The sequence below is a fragment of the Mesoplodon mirus genome (assembly GCF_964341445.2).
Source record: "Mesoplodon mirus genome assembly, chromosome: X".
NCBI classification, from domain to species: domain Eukaryota; kingdom Metazoa; phylum Chordata; class Mammalia; order Artiodactyla; family Ziphiidae; genus Mesoplodon; species Mesoplodon mirus.
Genome location: NC_138981.1, coordinates 44,030,997 through 44,054,323, shown reverse-complemented (window position 1 = coordinate 44,054,323; position 23,327 = coordinate 44,030,997). Strand labels below are relative to the sequence as shown.

The following is a 23,327-nucleotide window of genomic DNA, read 5'->3' as shown; positions in this document are numbered from 1 at the left end:
CATTTATTGAGCATCTGCTGAATTCTGTGAACAATTCTTCCCTTCCACTTCTGTATCCCGAAAGCCCTCCTTTATCCCAGCAGCCACCCCAGTCTTTTCTTCCAGTCAACCTAGCAACCATTTATTTAGTGTCTGCTATAGGTGGGGTGGGATGGGCAAAGGGGGAGAGCCTGTGTACACCAGGTTCAGTGTGAGGAACAGAGACCTCTGAGTCACCAACTTGCAGACATTCAGAACCACGCAAGCTTAGGGATTTCAGCCTGGAATAAAGGAGGAATTGTGCAAACTCTGTAATGGATTGTACACCTAAGTACAGTCTGATGCCTTTCCCACCAAACCTCACCACTCTCATTCCTTCCTCGGTCTTTGAGTCCTGTGTGGTTTAAAGTTGCAGACTCAGAGTTGAGACTCGTCACCTCTTTTTACAGATGATTTAGTCCAGTGTTTTTTTGGCTGTGGGTCACCTCTTGGCTTGTGACCAGCATTTCTTTTTCTTCACGAAATGAAAGTAGAACTATGATAAATAATATCGTTACATGAAAATAGTAACAGAGTATATTGCACATAGTAAGTGGAATTATTATTTAGTGAAACTGTTACTCCAACAAGAAATGTAATCAATAATGTATACCATATATATTATGTATATTCTCTAATACATTTGTTATATGATGAGTTTATAGTATATAATACATATATATGTGTATGTTTTTCTTCATGAAATGGAATAGAATAGGAAATATCAGACTCCATTGCAAATACTAAAGGTAATTATTTACTGAAACTTTCATTCTAATATATGCATATTTATACACATTCTAGGTACTGTAACACATAATATATAATATGCAATATGTTATATAAGACATCCTATATTAAATTTTCTGTACAACATTATATGTCTTATATAATATATATTACATATATAGGATGGGTTATTACGTAAATGTGTATATAGTGGGTTATATATTTCTTCTTGTGGCTTCTTTTCTTAGACTTTCCTGGAAGCAGACCCTGAGACTCTGAGATTTGTGTGCAGATTGATCGGAGAGAGCTCTTGGGAATAACACCTGTTGCAGGGGAGGAGTGGGGGAAGCAGGATTTGGCAGAAGGAAAGGCTGAGCTGTGATGCTTCACAACAGTTGTCCGATCATCTGGGGAGCTCTGGAGCTGGGATGACCCTTCAGAGTTGTCCCAGTTGAGATGGGGTGGCCAGGCTTTTGTAGTCCTGCATCAGTAAGTCATTGGCTGCAGGCTGCCCTCTGGGAGGAGGCATAATCTTGCAGAAGGTGAGTCCCTGCTGCAGAGGGCAGTTCCCAGGGACGGACAGCACTGTGAGCCTTCAGCAGCAGGTATTCCCAGAAGCTGGGGGACAGATGTGACAAGAAGGAGGAGTGTGAAGATCGGGGTGGAGCGCACAGCCTACCCCCTGGACTGCTCAGATTCACTTGCTTTTTAGAAGTAAGTTCACCCATCTGGGAACAGCGTTTCCAGGATTCTAATTGATCTTGCTTTCTGGGAGACACTTGAAAGAACACAGTTAGTTGGACAAACTACAGCCTCCACTGCCATAGTTGATAAATGTGGCATAAGTAAATGATGCATTGTTTCCTTCCTCTACCTCACGTTCTAGATTCCCCTCACCCTCGGCTAGCACCCCCCTCCTTGGTCTCAGTGGCTTATCTGGTGAGTGATCCATTCCCTCATCCTTGAGGGATCCCTGAGCTCCTGGTCCCCATCCCCTCAGGCTGTGGCTGCTGTACTCGTCCATTTGCCATCAGTGTTAAGCAAGGAGTACCGACAGATGCCCAAGCAGATCGCCTGGGGGCCAAACATATTCCTCCCTGCCCCCACTGTGTAACAACAGCCCTATCTCCTCGTGATGATTAGGGTCACGTGCCCCTGCCAAGACAGTGACTCGTCTTCCGTTCCGTTGGCATGAGAAGCCTGAAGTGTCCAGGTAGCAGTCAAAGCTTAGAAGGTAATGGGATTCTTGCTGTGTCCCCTGGTAGCAGTGTTCCCCCTTGGAAAACCAGGACCTCTAACCTTGCAGAACCCTGAGGGAACAGGAAGCACACATTCCAAAAGTGGATCACTGGAATTGATGGTAAGCTGGGCCACTCCTACTTTCACCTCCGAGTCCCCAGACCGGTGTACTCTACCTCTAAAGCGCACAGCACAAACAACAGATTTAGCCTGTACACCGTGTTTTGGAGGATGGTATCCCATTCCTGCACAGTATCACCTCCAAGCTTAGGTCTTAGCTGTGGCTACACCAGGTTGTTCTTTCACTCTATCAGGTCAGCAGCTTCTGGGTGGCACGGTATATAATGTCACCAGTTGATTCCATGGTCGTGGGCTTGCTTTTGCACTTCCTTTGCTGTAAAGTGTGTCCTTCAGTTTGATGCAATGTTATGCGGGATCCCACACTGGTGGATCAAATATTATGTAAGCCCTTGGACAGGGCTGCTGGCTAAGGTCCTGTAGTCAGGAAAGGCAAACCCATATATAGAATATTCCAGTCGAAATCAGTCATTACTCTTTCCAGAGTGGAAGGAGCCCAGTGTAGTCAGTTTGCCATGGAGTGGCCGGTTGGTCTTCTTGAGGGATGGTGCTGTGTCAGGGACTCAATATTGGTCTCTGGTGCTGGCAGGTTGGACATTCAGCAATAATGCCGTAGGCCTCACATGCTGCCTCTATCTCTGTTACCCTTGCCACTTCATACGTGTGCCCATCTGCCAGCACTGGCTGATTCTAGAAGCTGGCTGACATCATCTAGCTGAGTCATTCTGTCTACCTGGTTGCTTAGTGCCACTTCCAGGGTGGATACTATCTGGTGGGTGTTAACACACTCACTCTGTTTCATCTCCACTCCCGTATGTCCACCCACATTTTGGTGTCCCAGACCTCCTCTTCCTGATCTTCCAATATTGTTCATTCAAGGCCTCTGTCTAATCAGCCAAGCCATTTACCACTGCCCATCAGTGAATATGTATTCGAATCTTGGGTCACTTCTCTTTCCCCACAAAATAGATGACCAGGTGCACAGCCCAAAGCTCTGCCCATTGGGAGCTTTGCCACTGTTTTTCAAGACCTCCGAGTGGGGCTATAGCATCGTCACTGTCCATTTTTGGCTTCCACCCACGTACCAAGCCAACCCATTTGTGAACCAAGCTTAGGCTTTTTCTTCCTTCATCTGCTGGTTGTAAGGTGTTCCCTTAGTGAGATGAGGGAGACAGTAACACAACAGTGTGGATGACACGGGCATCTGGGTTAGTTGCTCAGGCAGCTTGCATGGTCCTGCCTGGGGTCGATCCTGGCTCCTGGGCCCATCTGACTTCATTACTTGGTGGGCCTGGCAGGACCCAGCTCATGATAGGCACCAGGATACGTGGTTCCTTGGTACCCCACGGTCAAGCATTCTGTCTGTCTCAGGGCTCAGTACTGCACCAGGATTTGTTTCTCAAAAGCTGTGTAATTCTGTGCTGCAGATGGCATGGCCTTGCTCCAGAACTCCAGGCATCCCATAAGCTCCACACTGCATTTTCCCCACTATCCAGTATCGTAGGATCTGCCAGATCATATGCCCTGACTGGCAAGACTGCTCACACCACAGCCTGGACCTGCTCAGGGCTGGCAGCCTTACGTGTCACCTGAAATATGGATCGGAACAGTATTTCCAGGTGTGGAACACGCTGTCTCCAGAACCTAAAGAGACCTCTCCTCTGGACCTGAAGAGGCCTTCCTCATGGTGGAAGGTGCAAGATGCAATGCTTTGCGCGATTATCTGGAAGGGCTGTCCTGGCATACCTTGGCCCACTGAATCCCTAAAAATCGCACTAATGTGGCAGGACCCTGAGTCTTTTCAGGGTTTATCTCCCACCCTCTGGAGTGGATGCGTCTTATCAAGGCAATGTGCTAACCATCTCTTGCTCATCTTGGCCAATCAATATGATGTAATCGATATAGTAGTCCAATGTGATATTCTCTGGGATATACAGATGGTCCATGTCCTCTTGGACTATATGATGACATAGGGTGAGAAAGATAACATAGCCCTATGGCAAGACCATCAATATATATTGTGGTCAGTCCCACATGAGTGTGAAATGTCTCTGATCCTCTCTTCTGATCAGAATAGAAAAGCAGTCATTCCCTAAGTCAGTGCCCACCTGCTGTACCTGAGATCCTTTAATTTGCTCCAGCAATGACAGCATGACCAGTACAGCAGCTTCAATCAAGGCTACTACTTGCTTGAGCTCGCAGTAGTCTACATTCTTTAGGATCCATCCAGCCTCCTCAGAGCCCAAACTGGTTAATTCAGTGGAGATATGATGGGACTAACACCCCTGCGTCCTTTAGCTCTTTCAGAGGAGCACTAATTTCCACCATCACCCCTAGGATAGATACAATATTGTCTTTGATTTACAGTTTTGATCAGGGGAGGGGGGTATAATTTCCGAGGCATCCGTTTGAACTTCCCCACTACCATAGCTCTGCCCTGGCAGGCCAAGGAACTCGTGTAGGGGTTCTGAAAACTACAGATATGTCCATTCCAATTATGTATTTGTGAGCTGGGGAAGTGACCACTAGGTGGACCTGTGGACCCAATGTACCCACTGTGAACAGGACCTGGGCCAGGACTTCATTTATGACCTTATGTCCACTGTGCTTCTCAACATGGCTGGTGCCACTCTCACCAACATATTCCTCACTTTGTAAGTCGGGTATATCCTCTGGGCACTCCCATAGAATAGAGTCAGCTGGTTGGTTTTCCAGACTTAAGTAGTGTATCTACTCTAACACATCTGCTTCTCTGAGCCCTTTGATCCTTTCCTCCACAATCTGCCATGGAAGTCTGGCATTTCTACTTCACTTGGTGTGGGCCACTGTGTTTTCCAAGCTTCCACAAGTCATCCAAAATTGTATCAGCAACATTTCCTGGAGCCCTTGCCATGGTTTTAAGTTCTGTGTCCTGGGAGAGTGCTCCAGGTTCATGCTTCACTCCCTTGGTCCATTGTCCTCAGCATCCAGTCTCAGGCATGCTTTCCCAGCTCCTGCTGATACCTGTTAGCCAGATTCTTCAGCTTCTGTGTATCATTCCTTTCCTTCCTTTGCAAGCTTAGAACCTCTCCAGTCAGGTTGTGCTAGGATTTGACCCTGGTTATTGATCTGGTTGCCGAGAGGGGAAGGGAAGTTGATTCTGAAAGGGGTAAGAATTGTTTTATAAGACATATGCTTCATTCTAGGCCTCTGCATTATTTTCAAGCAGAGGGAAGTTTCTGTATTCTAACAAGGAATGGGCTACTCCAGCAGATCCAGTGGGTTCAGGTGAATCTGTAAGTTCAAGGTGTTACATGCATCTTCCCAGATATCCCCATCACAATCTCAGAGCTCCACTCCTGTCCTTATTTAGGGCCCTGAGCATGGAATAAGAGATGTACTGGGCCTGAGAATTCAACCTTCTCTGAAGTTGTACTACACTTACAGTTAAGTCCTAAGTCTGATCTTCTCCTCTGTCTGCCCTCTGGTTGCAGAAGATTGGGGTTTCCTTAAGTACAGCCAAGGAGGTCTTCTGCCTTTTAAATTTTGCTTTGAATTGGTGATTATTCACCCTGAGCATGCCATATCTTTCTTCAGCTAATCAAGGGTGTTTAGCGAATAGTCACCCAAGTCTGGTTACCATTTCCCTCACACCTCTCTAGTACCAGGAATATTTCACCAGCTAGTGCATTCCCTTCCACTCGTATCTCATTACAGTCCACCATCAGTTAAAGTTACTGCTGCTTCAAAACCCCATAGGCCTGCACTATAAGTCTCCCACTCAGGAGAATCAACTCCACACTGCATCTTTTCTCACTACAGACATCTCCAGTATCATAGGGTTTGTCAGATCATATGGTTCAAGTGGCATCCTGCTTGCACCGCAGCGCAGACATGTCACAGGGCGCTTTGTGTAGCTACAGCACGTCAGGGACTGTTGTGCTCCACCCCCACAAATGATGCCTCATTATTGCCTGCTGGCTGCTGGGTGGCCCAGCTCCAGGAAGGCAGTAGAGTCTTCTTTGTAGTTTGAATTCTCTGGCCCACTGTTTTAGGTTGGGGTCTCTGAAAACAGATTTTGAGGCAGAGAATTGCATGCACAGGCTTATAGGGGAGTCCCTTTGGAAACAGCGCCTGTAAGGAGGGCAAGGTTGAGCAGAGGGAGAAGTGGGTCCCCAGTGCGGTTGCATCCAAGGCCTCAGCTGATCCTAAGGGGGAGTTCTAGAGCTAGGATGGTCCTTCAGAGTCAGCCTATATTGAGGCAAAGAGGCTGGCCTTTGTACTCACTCATAGACCAGATATCAGCCATGGGCTGCCAGTAAGTAAATATAACCTTGGCCAAGGAAGTGCTCTGTGACAGAAGACAATTCCCAAGGGGACACAGCTGTGATCTTTCAACTGATACTCTGATCTTTCAGCTGATATTCAGGGTGCATTGGCCCTGAAGAGATCTGAGCAGAACACCACAGTATCCACTACATTTATGGTCAAAAAAGTTTAAAAAAGTTTTAAAAAGTGATATATATCATATATATACACCACAGTATCCACTACATATATGGTCAAAAAGTAGTGTGTGTGTATATATATATATATATATATATATATATATATATATATATATATACTTTTATTTATTTATTTTTCCATTCATCTAATTTTTAAAAAAAATTTTTATTGGAGTATGGTTGATTTACAATGTTGTGTTCGTTTCAGGTGTACAGCAAAGTGAATCAGTTATACATATACACATATCCACTCTTTTTTAGATTCTTTTCCCATATAGGTCATTACAGAGTACTGAGTAGAGCTCCTTGTGCTATACAGTAGGTCCTTACTAGTTATCTATTTTATATACAGTAGCATGTATATGTCAATCCCAAATTCCCAATTTATCCCTCCCCCCCTTTCCCCCTGGTAACCATAAGTTTGTTTTCTACATCTGTGAGTCTATTTCTGTTTTGTAAATAAGTTCATTTGTACCATTTTTTTAGATTCCACATATAAGCGATATCATACGATCATCATCATTTTCTAAATGAAAAATGCACAGGTCTAAGAGATTCTCTTCCAACATCTGTGAGGGGACAGTGTCAGTGATGGAGTAGGGGGTAGGAGGGAAGAGGGAGAGAGAGGAGAAAATAGCTGTGCTTGGGGTCTTAGGGGTATGTCAGTGAAATCACTAGGGCTGGTTGTGCTGTGTATATCAGAGACCCTGATTGTGTGCATGTAGGCAATCCCAGGAGTGGCTCATCCCCTCAGCCTTCTTCTACGGGAAACCTGATTGGGGATGAGCTTCTGTCTGTGGAGAAGCCTGTCAGAAAGGAATCCTGGGCCTGGGGGAGAAGCCCACATGGGAATGGGCCCAGGGACAGTGACTTAGCAGTTCGTGATGTGTCTACTGCTGTTCCTACGCCTCTCTGCTCCTGTGGCTTCCCCTCATCCTCAGCTGCATTCCTCCTCACCCTCATCATGGCTGACTCTGGCTTCTGTAGAACCCCCACCAGCCTGCACCCCTCAATCTGCTCCTCCTTTTCTAATGCAGCTGCCCACTCATGGCTGCTGTGTCCCTCTCAGTGCACAACCACACATGGTGAATGTGTTCTTCCTTGGGAAAGGGCTAGAGAGCAGAGAGATGCTTCAGGCCACACAAGCAGACATAGGTGCTGACACATACCTGGGCACACTCCATATATATATACCCCCTAAGGTTCTTTGCCATTTACAAACCTCCATGCAATTTCAAAGTATGTTACACTTTACAAAGCACTCCTTGTTTTGCAAAGCCTTTCAGATAGCAGTGTGACAAGCAGACCGTACTTTGGGAAATGCCTGCTCTCTGTGTTTTAAGAACTTGTTTTATAGTTTGCAATGTCCTTTGACATTTACATGCCTCCACAAGGATTACAACAGACTTCACTGTTCACAAAGAACTGTTAGGTTTTTCAAGGTATTTCAACAATTATAAATCACATTATAGTTTCTCTAGTGGCACTGGAGGGGCAACGGGGTCAAAGGACCAGCCTGGGTTTTGTCTTCCTGAGATTGGAGTATTGACGGACGTGCTCTGCTTTTCCTCTTCAGGGCGAAATACTTCAAAGGGAAAAAGATCCATGGAGAAATTGACATTAAAGTAGAACAGGTTAGTTGGGGCAGGTGGACATGGGGGTCAACTGTCCAGACTGCAAACTGAGTGGTCTTTTTTGTGTGATGTGAGTGAATCCCTGATTTTTTTTTCTTCCCAGGCTGAATTCTCTGATCTCAACCTCGTGGCTCATGCCAATGGTGGATTCTCTGTGGACATGGAAGTTCTTCGGAATGGGGTGAAGGTTGTGCGGTGAGTGTAAAAAGGTTACCTTGGTGTTATGGGGGAGGCATAGGGCTCCCTTAGAGCTGAGGGAGAGTCCCCACCTCCCCTCCCATCCTTCTGTGAGCAAGAACTTAGGCACATTGCAATAGCCAACCTAAGTATCCATCAACAGATGAATGGATAAAGAAGTGATACACACACACACATACACACACACACACAATGGGATGTTATTCAGCCATGAGAAAGAAGGAAATCCTGCCATTTGTGACAACGTGGATGGATCTTGAGGACGTTATGCTAAGTGAGATAAATCAGACAGATAAAGAGAAATACTGTATGCTATCACTTATATGTGGAATCTGAAAGAGCCAAACTAATAGAGACAGAGAGTAGAAAGGTGATTGCCAGAGGCTGGGGGGTGGGGTGGAAGAATAGGAGAGATGTTGTTTAAGAGTACAAACTTGCAACTGGTAGATAAATAAATCCTAGAGATCTAATCCACAGTACGGTGGATACAGACAACAATATTGTATCATAATCAGCAAACCTGCTAAAAGACCAGATCTTAATTATTCCCACCATGAAAAAAGAAATAATTATGTGACATGGTAGAGGTACTAACTAATGCTACAATGGCAATCATATTATAATATATAAATGTATCAAATCAACATGTTATACACCTTAAACTTATACAATAATTGACATATAACGTGCCCATTATATTCCAATTTTTAGAAAAAGAACTTAGGCACAGAATGTAAGGAGATAGCTTCTCTTCTGGAGAAGAGCCAAGGATCCCGGAAGACCACAAGCCAAACTTTTCAGTTATTGGATTGGCCAAAAAGTTCATTCGTGTTCTTCCATAACATCTTACAGAAAAATCCAAACGAACTTTTTGGCCAACCAAATATTAATTCAACAAACATTTCTTGAGCATCTACTGCATGCCAGGTGCTGCTCTCAGCATTTTACATTCAACAAATATTTATTGAGTATCTATTGTGTGCCAGGAGCTGTTGTACATGCTGAGGTCCTGGCAGTGAACAAAACAGACCCCCAAAAAGACAAAAACCCTCTGCTCTCATGAAGCTTACATTCTACTGTGGGATACACACAATAAACAAATAAAGAAGAAAATGTCAAAGCGCTAAGAAAAAAATATCAGCAAAGGGATGTAGGGATTGGTGAAGTGATTGGGGAAGGGTCTGCAGTTTGGTTGGGGGTAGACCAGTAGTGTGAGAGACATTTGAGGAAAGACCTGAAGGAGGTGGAGGAGTGGGGCATGTAGAAATCTAGGGAGGAAGCGTTTCAGGCAGAGGGAATAGCCCATGTAGAGGCCCTGAGGCTGGAATTTATTCTGGGCAGCATCCTATGTGACTGGGAGCTGTGAGAGCTGAGCGGGCAAGTTGCGAGCTCACCTTGGTGAGGAGAGGAGCAGGCAGGAAAGGCTTAAGAGGGCCACCAGGTGAGGAAAGGGTAGGAAGGGCACATGTGGTGGAGGGAACAGCTTGTGTATGTGGCTGAGGTGAGAAACCACTGTGTAGTTACTAGGAGCTGTGGAGATTTCAAGACTTGACCTTTATTCTAAAGGTGGTGGGGAGCTTCTGGGAGGACCATCTACACTCTACCCTTGCCACCCCAGGTCTCTGAAACCAGACTTCGTGCTGATCCGCCAGCATGCCTTCAGCATGGCACGGAATGGAGACTACCGCAGTTTGGTCATTGGGCTGCAGTATGCCGGAATCCCCAGCGTTAACTCTTTGCATTCTGTCTACAACTTCTGTGACAAGCCCTGGGTGGTAAGTGACAGGAAGGGTGCTACTGGCAGAGGGAACAGCTCATACATGCATGTGGGAGCTTGAAACCACTGTGATCTGGGGGAACGGAGGAAGTTTGGAAGCTTGGAGTCCCAGCTTGGAGACTCCCTCCAGGTAAAGGGACTTGCTGACCCGTCTCTCCTGCCTCTCATAGTTCGCTCAGATGGTTCGACTGCACAAGAAACTGGGGACAGAGGAATTCCCTCTAATCGATCAGACCTTCTACCCCAATCACAAAGAGATGGTGAGTCTGGGGAAAGGGAGTGAGCTGGAGGGAAAAGCATCATGCCTATTGCAATAGTATTGCCAATGGATGTATTACCAGTGGTATGCTATCAGAAAGTGCAGCCGGCACATGCACATGGAGGGTGACGTTGCTTCGTGATAGGGTTTATTACTACCAGGAATTTACTATGTAGTTACAAGTGTGATTAAATCATTGATCCTGTTATAGTATCTATTCTCACCAGTATTAAAAAACTGATTTCTAATGTAAATTAACAGAATTAATGTAATGATTCAGATTATAGTGCTCACTTCGGCAGCACATATACTAAAATTGGAACGATACAGAGAAGATTAGCATGGCCCCTGCTCAAGGATGACATGCAAATTCATGAAGCGTTCCATAATTCTAAGATCCCACATGCCTCACGGCCAAAATACCAAAACATAAAACGGAAGCAATATTGTAACAAATTCAATAAAGACTTAAAAAAAATGATGCACATCAGATTATGTTACATATACAAATCAAGTCACTGTTACTAACATTACCAAATATTCCTCCTGATAGAAATGTTAATAGTGTTTCAAATTAGGATTGCCAATAAAAATTATCAGTAGCAATGTTAAAAATTAGATTACATACAAATAGAAAATTGGATTGTTGGCTACTTTTACCACAAATATAATCACTAATATTATAAATTATAACCAGTATTACAAATTACTGTTATTGATAAAAAATTGTGAGTACCAATGTTACGAATTAAATTATATTATAGTTCCTAATAGAAGCTGAGTAATTATTACTAGTATCATTGAAGATTATAACTATTATTACAAATTATTATCAATATTATAAATTATGCTCTAATCTAAATTATAAGTCCCTGTTTTGAATTATATTATAATAAAAACTGTATTATCATTACTAATGTCATCAAATATTACAACTAAGATTACAATTTATTACAGTGTTACAAATTAAGATCATCAATATAAGTGATTAGTACCTATGTTGTGAATTAAGTTATAATTACTAAAAGAAATTAAACTATTAGTACAAACATCGTAAAGTACTGTTACAAATTACTGCCAATGTTACAAATTAAGATTACTAATATAAATTATGAGTACCTATGTTTTGAGCTATCCTACAGTTACTAACAGAAATCATTATTAATATGGTTAACATCCAATTGATATCATAAACACTTACTAATATTAAAGTTATGTTTACTAGTATAAATTATGAGTACCACAGTTATGAATCAGGTTTTAGTTACAAATAGAAATTGGAAAGAAAAAAGAAATTGAATCACCATTACCAATGCCATCAAGTTTTATAACTAATTTGACAAGTTTTTTACAATGTTACAAATTATGTTTACTTATATAAATGATCACCAGTTTTATGAATTAAATTACAATTAAATATCAATATTGACCCAGCTTTACCAACTTAAATAAACATTGGTACTAATATTAAAAATTCTTACAAGTATTACAAATTATGGTCACTGATATAAGTCGACAGTGCTATGAATTAAGTTTACTAACAGATGGAGATCAAATCATTAGTTCTTAGGAAACCAAGTTTGTTTATCATTATTATTATTATTATTTTACATTCACTGAGAGACAGTATAGCTGGCTATGGTTAAGAACATGGACCCTGTAGTCAGAATTTCTGTATTGTAATCCTAGCTCCACAACTTATTAGCTTCCAAACATAAGAAATGTTAGTTAAATGCTCTGTGCCTCAGTTTTCCCATCTGTAAAATATGGGTAATAATAGTTCCTGCCTTACAGAGTTAATGTGAGAATTAAATTATTTAATGAACATAAAGTGGTTACAACAGTGCATCTGACATTTATTAACTGCTACCTAAGTGCTGATGAAGTTCCCTTCTATGCTTTATTTGTTGAAGTGTTTTTATCATGGAAGGATGCTGGACTCTGTCAAATGTTTTTTCTATGTTTATTGATATGATACGGCTTTTTGTCCTTTATTCTATGAATATGGTGTATTACATTAATTGATTTTCATGCAAATTGAGCCACACTTGCATTCTTGGGCCAGATCCCACTTGGTCTGACATATACTCCTTTTTATATGCTATGGGATTCAGTTAGTATTTTATTGAAAATTATGGTATCAGTAATCATAAGGGATATTGATCTGTAGTTTTCTTATGATGTCTTTGTCTGGTTTTGGTATCAGGGTAATAGTAGCCTCATAGAATGAAATGGACAGTGTTCCCTCCTCTTCTATTTGTAGGAAGAGTTAATGAAAGATTAGTGTTTATTTTATTTTTAATTTTAATTTTTTTTTTTTTTTTTTTGCAATATGCGGGCCTCTCACTGTTGTGGCCTCTCCCGTTGCGGAGCACAGGCTCTGGATGCGCAGGCTCAGCGGCCATGGCTCACGGGCCCAGCCGCTCCGCGGCATGTGGGATCTTCCCGGACCGGGGCACGAACCCGTGTCCCCTGCATCGGCAGGCGGACTCTCAACCACTGCGCCACCAGGGAAGCCCCCTATTTTTAATTTTTAAATTTTTGAAATTTTTTAATTTTTTTGCTGTGCCATGTGGCATGTGGGATCTTAATTCCCCCACCAGGGATCAAACCTGCGCCCCCTGCAGTGGAAGCATGGAGTCTTAACCACTGGACCTCCAGGAAAGTCCCTAGTGTTAATTTTATTTTAAATGTTCGGCATACTTCACTGGTGAAGACATCTGGTCCTGGGTATTTCTTTGTAGGAAGTTTTTTTGTTCTTTTAAATACTAATTCAATCTCTTCACTTATTGTAGGTCTATTCAGATTTTCCATTTCTTCTTGAATTAGTTTTGGGAGTTTGTGTCTTCCTAGAAATTTGTCCATTTCAACTAGGTTTTCTAATTTGTTAGCATAGAATTGTTCATAGTGTTCTCTTACAATCCTTTTTATTTCTTTAAGGTCAGTAGTTATGTCTCTTTCATTCCTGATTTTAGTAATTAGTTTTCTCTTTTTTAAAATCTTAGTTTAAATAAATAAATAAATAAATAAAATCTTAGTCTAAAAGTTTGCTTATTTTGTTGATCTTCTCAAAGAACCAACTTTTGGTTTCATTGATTTTCTCTATTGTTTTTCTATCCTCAACTTCATTTATTTCCACTCTAATCTTTATTACTTCTTTCCTTCTGCTTGCTCTGGTGTTTGTTTTTGTTTTCTGTATAGTTTCTTAAGAAGATTAGGTTACTGATTTGATATCTTTCTTCTTTTTAAATGTAGAAGTTTACAGCTAAAATTTCCATATAAGCAATTTTTGTATGTTGTCTTCATTTTCATTCATCTCAAAGTATCTTCTAATTTTCATGGTGAGTTCTTTGACCCATTGGTTATTTAGGAGTGTGTTGTTTACTTTCCACATACTTGTGAATTTCCCAAATTTCCTTCTGTTATTGGTTTCTAATTTCATTCAGTTGTGGTCAGAGAACATACTTTGTATGTTTCAGCTCTTTTACATCATTGAGATTTGTTTTGTGGCTTAACATATAGTCTGTCCTAGAGAATGTTCTATGTACACTTGAGAAGAATATGTATGCTGCTGTTGTAGGATGGAATGTTCTATAGATGTCTGTTAGGTCTAGTTGGTTTATAGTGTTGTTTGGGTCTTCTCTTTCCTTGTTTATCCTCTGTCTAGTTGTTTTATCCATTATTTAAAGTGAAGTATTGAAATCTCCAACAATTATTGTTTTTTTGCTTTTTTTAATTTTTTGGCTGCATTGGGTCTTTGTTGCTGTGCATGAGCTTTCTCTAGTTGCAGCGAGCGGGGGTTACTCTTCATTGTGGTGCGTGGGCTTCTCATTGCAGTGGCTTCTCTTGTTGCAGAACACGGGCTCTAGGCACACGGGCTTCAGTGGTTGCAGTGCGTGTGCTTAGTAGTTGTGGCTCACGGGCTCTAGAGCACAGGCTCAGTAGTTGTGGTGCACGAGCTTAGTTGTTCCACGGCACGTGGGACCTTCCTGGACCAGGGATTGAACCTGTGTTCCCTGTATTGGCAGGCAGATTCTTAACCACTGTGCCACCAGGGAAGTCCCAACAATTATTATTGAATTGTCTGTTTCTTCCCTTCAGTTCTGCCTGTTTTTTTGTTTCATGTATTTGGGGCTCTGTTGTTAGCATATATGTTGATAATTGTTATATCTTCTTGATGGAATGACCCTTTTATCAGTATAAAATGTCCTTTTTTATCTCTAGTAACAATTTTTGTTTTAAAGTCTATTTTATCTGAGGCTAGTATAGCCATTCCAGCTCTCTTTGTGTTACAATTTGCATGGTAAAATTTTTTCCATTCATTTACCTTCAAGTTAATTGTATCTTTGAATCTAAAGTGTGTCTCCTATAGACAGCATATAATTATGTCATGTTTTTCACCTATTTTGCCTTTTAATTGGAGTGTTTAATTAATTTACATTTAATGTAATTACTGATAAGGTAGAATTTATGCTCGTAATTTTGCTATTTGTTTTCTATATTTCTTATGCCTTTTGTGTTCCTGTATTCCTCCATTAATGCATACTTTTGTGTTAAATCTTTTCCTGTGTGCCATTTTAATTCTCTTGTTTCTTTTTCCATGTTTTTTAAAAAATTATTTTCTTTGTAGTTTCCCTGGGGATTACAATTAACATTTTAATTTATACCACTCTCATTTTAATTAAAACCAATTTAATTTCAATAGTATTAAAAAAAACTTTGCCTTTTTATAGCTTTATTCCCTCACTCTGCCTTTGTGCTATTATTGTCATACAAATTACATCTTTACACATCATATGCCCATGAGTATAGACTTATAATTATTGCTTGATGCAGTTATCTTTTAAATCAGACAGGAGGAAAAAAGCATTACAAATAAAAAATGCATTCACACTGTCTTTTATATTTATCTATGTAGTTACCTTTACAGGTGCTCTTTATTTCTTCATGTGAATGTGAGTTGCTGTTTAGTGTCATTTCACTTCAGCCTGAAGGATTCTCTTAGTATTTCTTGTAGGAGAAGTGTGCTAGTGACAAATTATCTAAGTTTTTGCTTATCTGTGAATGTCTTAGCTTTTCCTTCATTTTTGAAATATAGTTTTGAAGGATATAGAATTCTTAGTTGACAGTCTTTTTCTTTCAGTGCTTTGAATATGTTCTACCACTGCCTTCTGGCCTCCAAGGTTTCTGATGAGAAATCAGCCGTCAGTCCTACTGAAGATCCTTTGTACGTGAAAAGTCACTTCTCTCTTACTACTTTCAAGATTCTCTCTTTGTCTCTCACTTTTATAGGTTTGTTTATGATGCGCCTAGATGTAGATCTCTATGATTTATCCTATTTGAAGTTCAGTGAGCTTCTTGGATGTACAGATTAATCTTTTTCATCAGATTTGGGAGGTTTTCAGCCATTATTCCTTCAAATATTCTTTATTTCACTTTTTTCTCTCTCCTTTTAGGACTCCCAATATGTGTGTGTTGACATGCTTGTGGTGTTTCACAGGCCTCTGGGGCTCCAGTCATTTTGTTTATTGTTTTCTTTCTGCTTCTCAGATTGGATAATCCCAGTCGACCTATCTTCAAATTCGCTGATTCTTTCCTCTGACAGCTCAAATCTACTGTTGAGCCCCTGTAATGAATTTTTCATTTCAGTTATTGTGTTTTTCAATTCCAGAATTTCTATTACTATCTCTTTATTGATAGTTTCTATTTGTTAAAACACCATTCTTATACTTTCATTTAGTTCTTTAGACATGGTTTCCTTTAGTTCTTTGAAAATATTCCAAGTAGTTGATTTATAGTCTATTAATTCCAACATCTGGACTTCCCCAGGGACAGTGTCTACTGACTGCTTTATTTTTCTGTGTTTGGGTCATACTTTATTGTTTCTTCGCATGTCTTATAAATTTTAGTTGAAAACTGAATATCTTAAATTATATAATGTGACAACTCTGGAAATCAGATTCCCCCTCCTCCCCAGGGTTTGCTTTTGTTGTTCTTTGGGGGGTTTTTTAGGGACTTTCCTGAACTAACTCTGTAAAGTCTGTATTCTTTGTCATATATGGTCATTGAAGTCTCTGCTTTATTAGCTTAGTGGTCAACTAATGATTGGACAGATATTTCTTTAAACACTTGGATATAGTAAGTCTCCTAGCCTTTGCTGATGAGCTCTGAGGGCATGTTGGGGGCATGCCTTCAATGTTCAGGCAGGCTATTTACAACTTTGCCTTAGCCTTTACTTCCTGCCTGTGCAGAACCTCAAGGTCAGCCAGAGATCCTAGGCATCCACACAGCATTATGCATATTTATGGCTTTCTAGATTCCTAGGAATATGTCAGAACTTTCAAAGCCTCCTATGAATGTTTTATTACTCAGATTTTTCTGTTAGGTTTTGGTCAGCTTGTTGATTGTCTTAACTGTAATCGTTGCCTCAAACAGCTGCTGTGTTTAACAATTGCTGCTGATTTTTTTTTTTTTTTTTTTTTTCTTTTTGCGGTATGCGGGCCTCTCACTGTTGTGGCCTCTCCCGTTGCGGAGCACAGGCTCCGGATGCGCAGGCCCAGCGGCCATGGCTCACGGGCCCAGCCGCTCCGCGGCACATGGGATCCTCCCAGACCGGGGCATGAACCCGTATCCCCTGCATCGGCAGGCGGACTCTCAACCACTGCGCCACCAGGGAGGCCCGCTGATTATTTTTGAAAAGCACCCCCAAGAAAAACTGTTCACACCAGGTGAATTCTGAGTCAGGTCAAATAGACACGTCCTGTGAATGGAATTTTCTGGGGAAGTGCCATACAGGTCAAATAAAGATAGTTTCTGGGAATGGGGCTTTGGAGGAACTCCTACCCTGTTCTGTTTCCTCCATTGGCTGCTAGCCAGCCTGCTGTGTTTTCATCAGAATTGCAAGGGTGTTGATTTTAAAATCTCTTGTGGAAGTGGGAAGAAGAGAATGGGAACAGGAAAAGTTCAAATGCCACGAAACTTACTGTTCTTAGTGAGATTCAGCCTTTTTCTTCAATAAATGCTTCCTGAATTATTGTAAACCTCTGGTCAGTTTCCAGAGTTCTGATAAAATTGATTGTGACAATTTTTACCAATATTCTCATTGCTTTTATGGAGGAGAGGATTTTTATAGGCCCTTACTTGGCATTTCTGTCAACATCACCTCCAGGCATATCTTGTTCTTTCACAACCCTAGGATAATGGTATTTCAAAGCCAGGATCTGGGAGCTAGATGTACTCCTTGCTACTGGAATGTCCTTGCTTCTAGAACTTCTCATTGTGCAGAGCTTAGGAAATTTCATTATATATATATGAAATATATACCTATGAAATTTTATATATACATATATATGAAATTATATGAAATGTGTTCATACTGATACTTTTTGGGGTTTTTTTTTTGGCTATACCATACGGCTTGTGGGATCTTAGCTCCCCAACCAGGGATCAAACCTGGGCCCCCAGCAGTGAAAGCGCCAAGTCCTAACCACTGAACTGCCAGGGAATTCCCCTGATACTTTCTATTTTTTTTTTAGAATTAAATTGTTTTATTTCTTTATAATAAACTTATCAACAGTAGCGTGAGCAGTGACTGCCTTCTTTTCATGGCATACCTGATTACAGGGAGCCAACATTATTTCTATGCTTTGTAAATTGTCATCCTCCTTGCCAAGTTTGGATCAGCCTTCCACATTGGATCCTTTGTGTTTTCAATGTCATGAAATTCCCCCAGAGTTTTGTTAGTCTGAAATTTCCTGGCTGTGTCACTTCATCTGGGGCTTCTTCAGAGTTTACTTCACACACTTTCCTCCTTCCTGCATCTCTGGGAGAAGGGGGGATGTGAGCCTGAGAGGAACAGAGGCCATGGAGAGAGGGTCGCCCTTGACTGGTTCAAGATCACACGCAGGAAAATGGAGGGAGAAGGGTCTGGATTTACACGCCTTTTACCCACAGGAGGTGCCTCACCACATTGTCTCACTGTGCAGGCTGGCTCCACTGAAGGAGAAAGGGTACAGATCAGCAAGTCACTGGAACAGCAGGAGGGAAACATTCCTACCAGTATTAGTGTGGTGTATCTGATGAAAACGGTTTTTTTCATTCTGGGCAGAAGCTCACAGGATCCTGGTGATCAGCAATCAGTTGGACCAGGGAATTGGGAGAAGTTTCTTCTCTTTGAGCTGGGATCCCCGATACTTTCAATTCTAATCCCAACACAACATAGGGTTCCTTCTAGCCTTCCCCTCCCCCTTTCTATATTTATATTTCTCTTCTCTAACATTGAGAACCCTAGCTTCCAACATCATCAATATATTTACTCATTTGCTCAATCCTACAATACACAGAAAGTATTTTTAGAATTTCAACATCCGTACCACTGTGAAAAACAACTGTAGTAAGGTATAGCTTGAGATTTGTTTGCCCTTTTTATGTCTTTAGATGAGGATATACAAAGTACTGTATTCAAATGTTACATGGTCTAGTTCATTTTGTCATTCAACATGGTTATATTATTCATGTTATTTCAAATATAGTTTGTTTCCCTTTATATTAAATGTTAGGTTTTTTCCCATCTATACTGACTTAATTTTATGCATTTAAATGTAATATGTAAGCATGATTCCAAAAGTTAAAATATAAAAAGGCATACACAGATAAAATTTTAAACCTACAGGAAATGGATAATTTTCTAGGGAAACACAGTTTACCAAAATCGACCCCATTTGAGCTTAACAGACCAATTTCCATAAAAGAAACAAAGTTATTAAGGAACTACCCCCTAAAAAAGCATCAGGCCCAGATGGTTTCACAGGGGAATTCTGCCAAACTGTTAGAGACCAGTTAATCCCAATGCCACATAAATTGTTACAAAGAACAGAAAATGAAGAGAAACTTCCACATTATTTTTCTAAAGCAATTATAACATTGATAACACAAAAAGAAAAGCATAGACCATTTTCAATCATAAATATCAATGCAAAAATCCTAAATAAAATATTAGCAAACAAACCCAGAACTAAATTAAGAAAATAAGATAGCATAACTGTGTAAGTAAATTTCCTTCTTGGAATGTGAGGATGGTTTGTTATAGGTAACGTATTGATATAATATAACATATTAATAGATCTGAGGATAAAGTCATATGATCATTTCCATAGATATTTTAAAAGCCTTTAACAAAGTTCAGCACCCATTATGATAAAATCATTCAAAAACAGAAATCAACTCATGCCTTCTTAACATAATCAGATTTGTATACCTCAATCTGAAAGTTATTGTCAACTTAATAGGACAACATTGAAAGCATTTCCACTAAGGTCAGGAACAAAGCAAGGTGCCCACTGTCTCCATTCCTTTTCAACATTGTACAATACTTAGAGGTATTAGACCAATGCAGTTAGACTAGGCAAAGCAATTATAGATGCAAGAATGGGTAAAGAGGATGTAAAAATATCTCTATTAATAGATGATATGAGAGTATATCTGGAAATCCTCCAGAGAACCAATAACAAATTCAAACAATAAAATAATTTAATAACATAGCAGAATATAAAATCAACATACAGAAATCAGTAGTTTTCATATACACAAACAACCAGATAGAAGAGAAAACCCCATTTAAGGTAACAACAAAGAAGATAAAGTATGTCAGGATAAATTTAGCCAAGAGGTGTGCAAACTTATATGAGGAAAAGTTTAAAACACTCCTGAAAGACTCAAAGGTAGACTTACACAACTGGAAAGGCATTCCTTATTTGTGGATAGGATTAATTAACATCATAAAGATGTCAGTTCCCCTTCTTAGGTCTCTATTTTTAATTTATAAATATAATGTGACCCCCAAAATATACCTATAAGCTGTTATCTGGAGCTGGACAAGTTGATAGTAGAGTTCATATGGAAAAGCAAACATGCAGGAACAGCTAGGAAAACCCTGAAAAAGAAGAGCTATGAGAGGGGACTAGCCCTACCAGCCTACAAGGAGTTTAATGCGTTTGCCAGCAAACATTTTATGAAGCTTTTCTAATTTAAACAATATGATGCTGACACATGAATAGATAGATTAACAGACTAAAAGAAGAAAAATTAAAAACCTAGATTTAGATCCATGTACATATGGAAATTTAGTAGATGATAAAAGTGGCAAGCTTTGTTTTTGACATTTAAGTTCTTCATCCATCTGAAGTTGATTTTCTTTTTCTGTTTTTTTTTAGCATTCTTACAAACATCTTTATTACATGTTTTCTTTAATGCTTTTCTACATGCATTACAGAGGGGTCGTCACATCCATTCACTTACATTATGCTGTTCTCAGTGTAGCAATCAAGTAGCACTTTTCCAAACATCTTTCTTACGTGTGTTCCTTGAAATTGATTTTCATATACAGTGTGAGATAGGTAGGGATCCAGTTTCATCTTCTTCCTTATAGGCGACACTTTTTTCCCCACTGATCTGGTATGCCACCTCCGTCATATCCTAAAATCCTATATATGTGTGGGGCAAGCTCAGGACTCTCTGTTCTACTCCGTCGGTCACTTTCTCTATACCTGTTCCAGTGCAGTACTGTCTTAATAACTATATTTTCTCATTAATTCCTGATATCTAGTAGGGCAGACGCACCTCCTGGCTGTCTGTAGCTGTGCAGAGGCTATTTTTGTCAAGGGACAGAAAGAACAGGACTTCAGAGGCCAGGAAGAAGACAAAGTTAATGGTGGGTAATGGTGGCGAGTGGTGGCAGAAGCTTTAGACTTCCCACAGGCCAGCTTGCCTCCCCTATTTCCTCTGTTGTCCCCAACCCTACTGTGCAGAATGGAGGGGCAAAAGCTAGGCCTGGGTTTGTGGGAGCAGTCTTGCGCGACCCCGTACTTTGAAGCTGGAAGACACATATCAGGACTCTGGCCCCCCTACCCCATCTACTCCCATCCAGTTTGGAGACCACCAGGAATCTTCAGGGATACTCAACTCAATGTGTCTAAATAGTCACCGGTCAGGGGTGGGGCACAGGGAAGATCTTGTGAAGCACAGTTTGACTTCTTTTCACCCCGACTTCCCTAGCCTGGTGATCTACTTACATCAACTTGGTCATGCAGACATAGAGGGTGGGGTGCTATGGGAATAAGGACTTCCCTTCCCTTGCTACCTGCACTCCAGGTGATTTGTGGCTCAGCAAATATTTGCAGAGGGTTCATGGTGTGACGGGTGGAGTCCAACACCAAGGTCTCTCTGGATCCAGTCCCCTCTCTGAGCCCAGGATTCATGGTCCCTGTGCTATGAGGAAAGAGAGGGTGCTTTGCGGTGAGAATCAACAGGGTCAGGGATGTGGGGATTGTGTGAAAAGAGAGAGAGCAGGAGTGAGGGAGCAATTGAAGTAAAGAGAGAGGGAGATATTTCAAGAGGGTGGGGGTTTCTTTTTCTTCCCTTTCTTTTTTTTAACTTATTATTTTTTTATTGAAGTATAGTTGACTTAAAGTATTATATTAGTTTTAGGTGTGCAACATAGTGATTCACGATTTTTATTGATTATACTCCATTTACAGTTATTATAAAATATTGGCTATATTCTCTGTGCTGTACAGTATATTCTTGTAGCTTATGGGGTTTCGTTTTGAGGGGCCAATTTCATTGAGGTATAACAAGTTTGGAAAAGGGGGCATATCATAAGTGTACAGCTCATTGAATTTTCACAAAGTGAACACACTCCTGTCTTCTGCACCCAGATCAAGAAACCCTGTCTTCTGCACCCAGATCAAGAAACACAACACAAACCAGATAGATCCCTAGCACAGTTAGAAGCTGGTGGTCTTTGGGAGGCTTGAGGGGGTGGTGGGGGGAGGTTGATGGGCTTAGATTAGTTTGTGATGTTGAAGGAGGTGAAGTGTCCCCAGCCCACTGTGGCTGAAGAGAAGTCTGGGTCCAAGGCCAGAGGCTGTTGTACAGGAAGATTCAATAAAAGATATCAGGTCACCGGGGAAGACAGCCAAGTTCATGGCTCCATGTTCTTCTTGCCAGTGCTCAGATAAACAGAGGTCCCTCCATGGACACTGTGCAAGGTTGGGACTCAGGTATGTGGCTTTGCAGGGGTGGCAGGGAGGCACCTGGGGGTGGTTGGGCAGGGCACTCCTCCACTCGCTTCTCCTCATAGCTTCTGCTCCTGGAAGAGAAGGGCCACAGACGCTAAGGATAGGCAGGGGAGCCAGGGACCCATGAAAGGGAAGAGCAAACAGTGAGGAAACAAAGAGGAGTGGGGAGCAGAGAGGAAAGAAGAGAGCGAGGAGAGGGCGCAGCAGCGGGGGGAGGGATAGAACACAGAGAAGGAGCTGGGGCAGGGGATCAGGAGAGGAAGTAGGGACGAGCAAACAGGAACAGGGAGCAGAAAGAACAGAGAGGAGCTGGAGCTGTGGCTGCAGGCATACCTGAGGGGCACACTCAAGGCCTAGCATCCTTACACGTAGACATTCAAGATACCTTCCTGATATACTCCTCCCCGAGCCCCTTCCAAGGCTACACAACTCAGTGCAGGTTCCCAACCCTCAAAGAGCCTAGAGGGGATGGATGCCATGTCCTGATGGTCAGTAAAGTGTCATTTGGCTGGGACAGATTGTGATCCCCAGGTGGTCAGTCCCAAAGATCCAGGGCATTATGGGTCAGGGACAGAATTTGCTGTGGTTGGCTGAAATGAGGAGCACAGTATCCTGAGGTTGGGAGTATTTGGTGGAAGAATGCCCCAGGGAGGGGCACTTTGTTCCAGGGCTGGGACGGAGCCGGAAGTCTGAGGATGAGGAGTCCATGCAGGGTGGGGACAGGCTGGCTGACCTGAGATAGAAGAAAACTTCTCCCCATGGATGTCACCACCACTGTTCTTGGTGGGTGTGTAGATAGATACAACCGCATTGCTCTTTATATTTGGGTAC

The 23,327-nt window shown here is 41.4% G+C and overlaps 1 protein-coding gene across 2 annotated transcripts in view; it reads left to right on the top strand.

Annotated features, from left to right (window-relative positions):
* Nucleotides 1–23,327, top strand: part of SYN1 (synapsin I) — a 43,640-nt gene that overhangs the window by 3,314 nt on the left and 16,999 nt on the right. For both annotated transcript variants that reach the window (XM_082609063.1, XM_082609062.1), the window contains exons 2-5: nt 8,128–8,185; nt 8,289–8,380; nt 10,002–10,158; nt 10,331–10,420. In XM_082609063.1, coding sequence (XP_082465189.1) covers nt 8,128–8,185; nt 8,289–8,380; nt 10,002–10,158; nt 10,331–10,420 — 397 coding nt within the window. The remainder of the gene's footprint in view (nt 1–8,127; nt 8,186–8,288; nt 8,381–10,001; nt 10,159–10,330; nt 10,421–23,327) is intronic.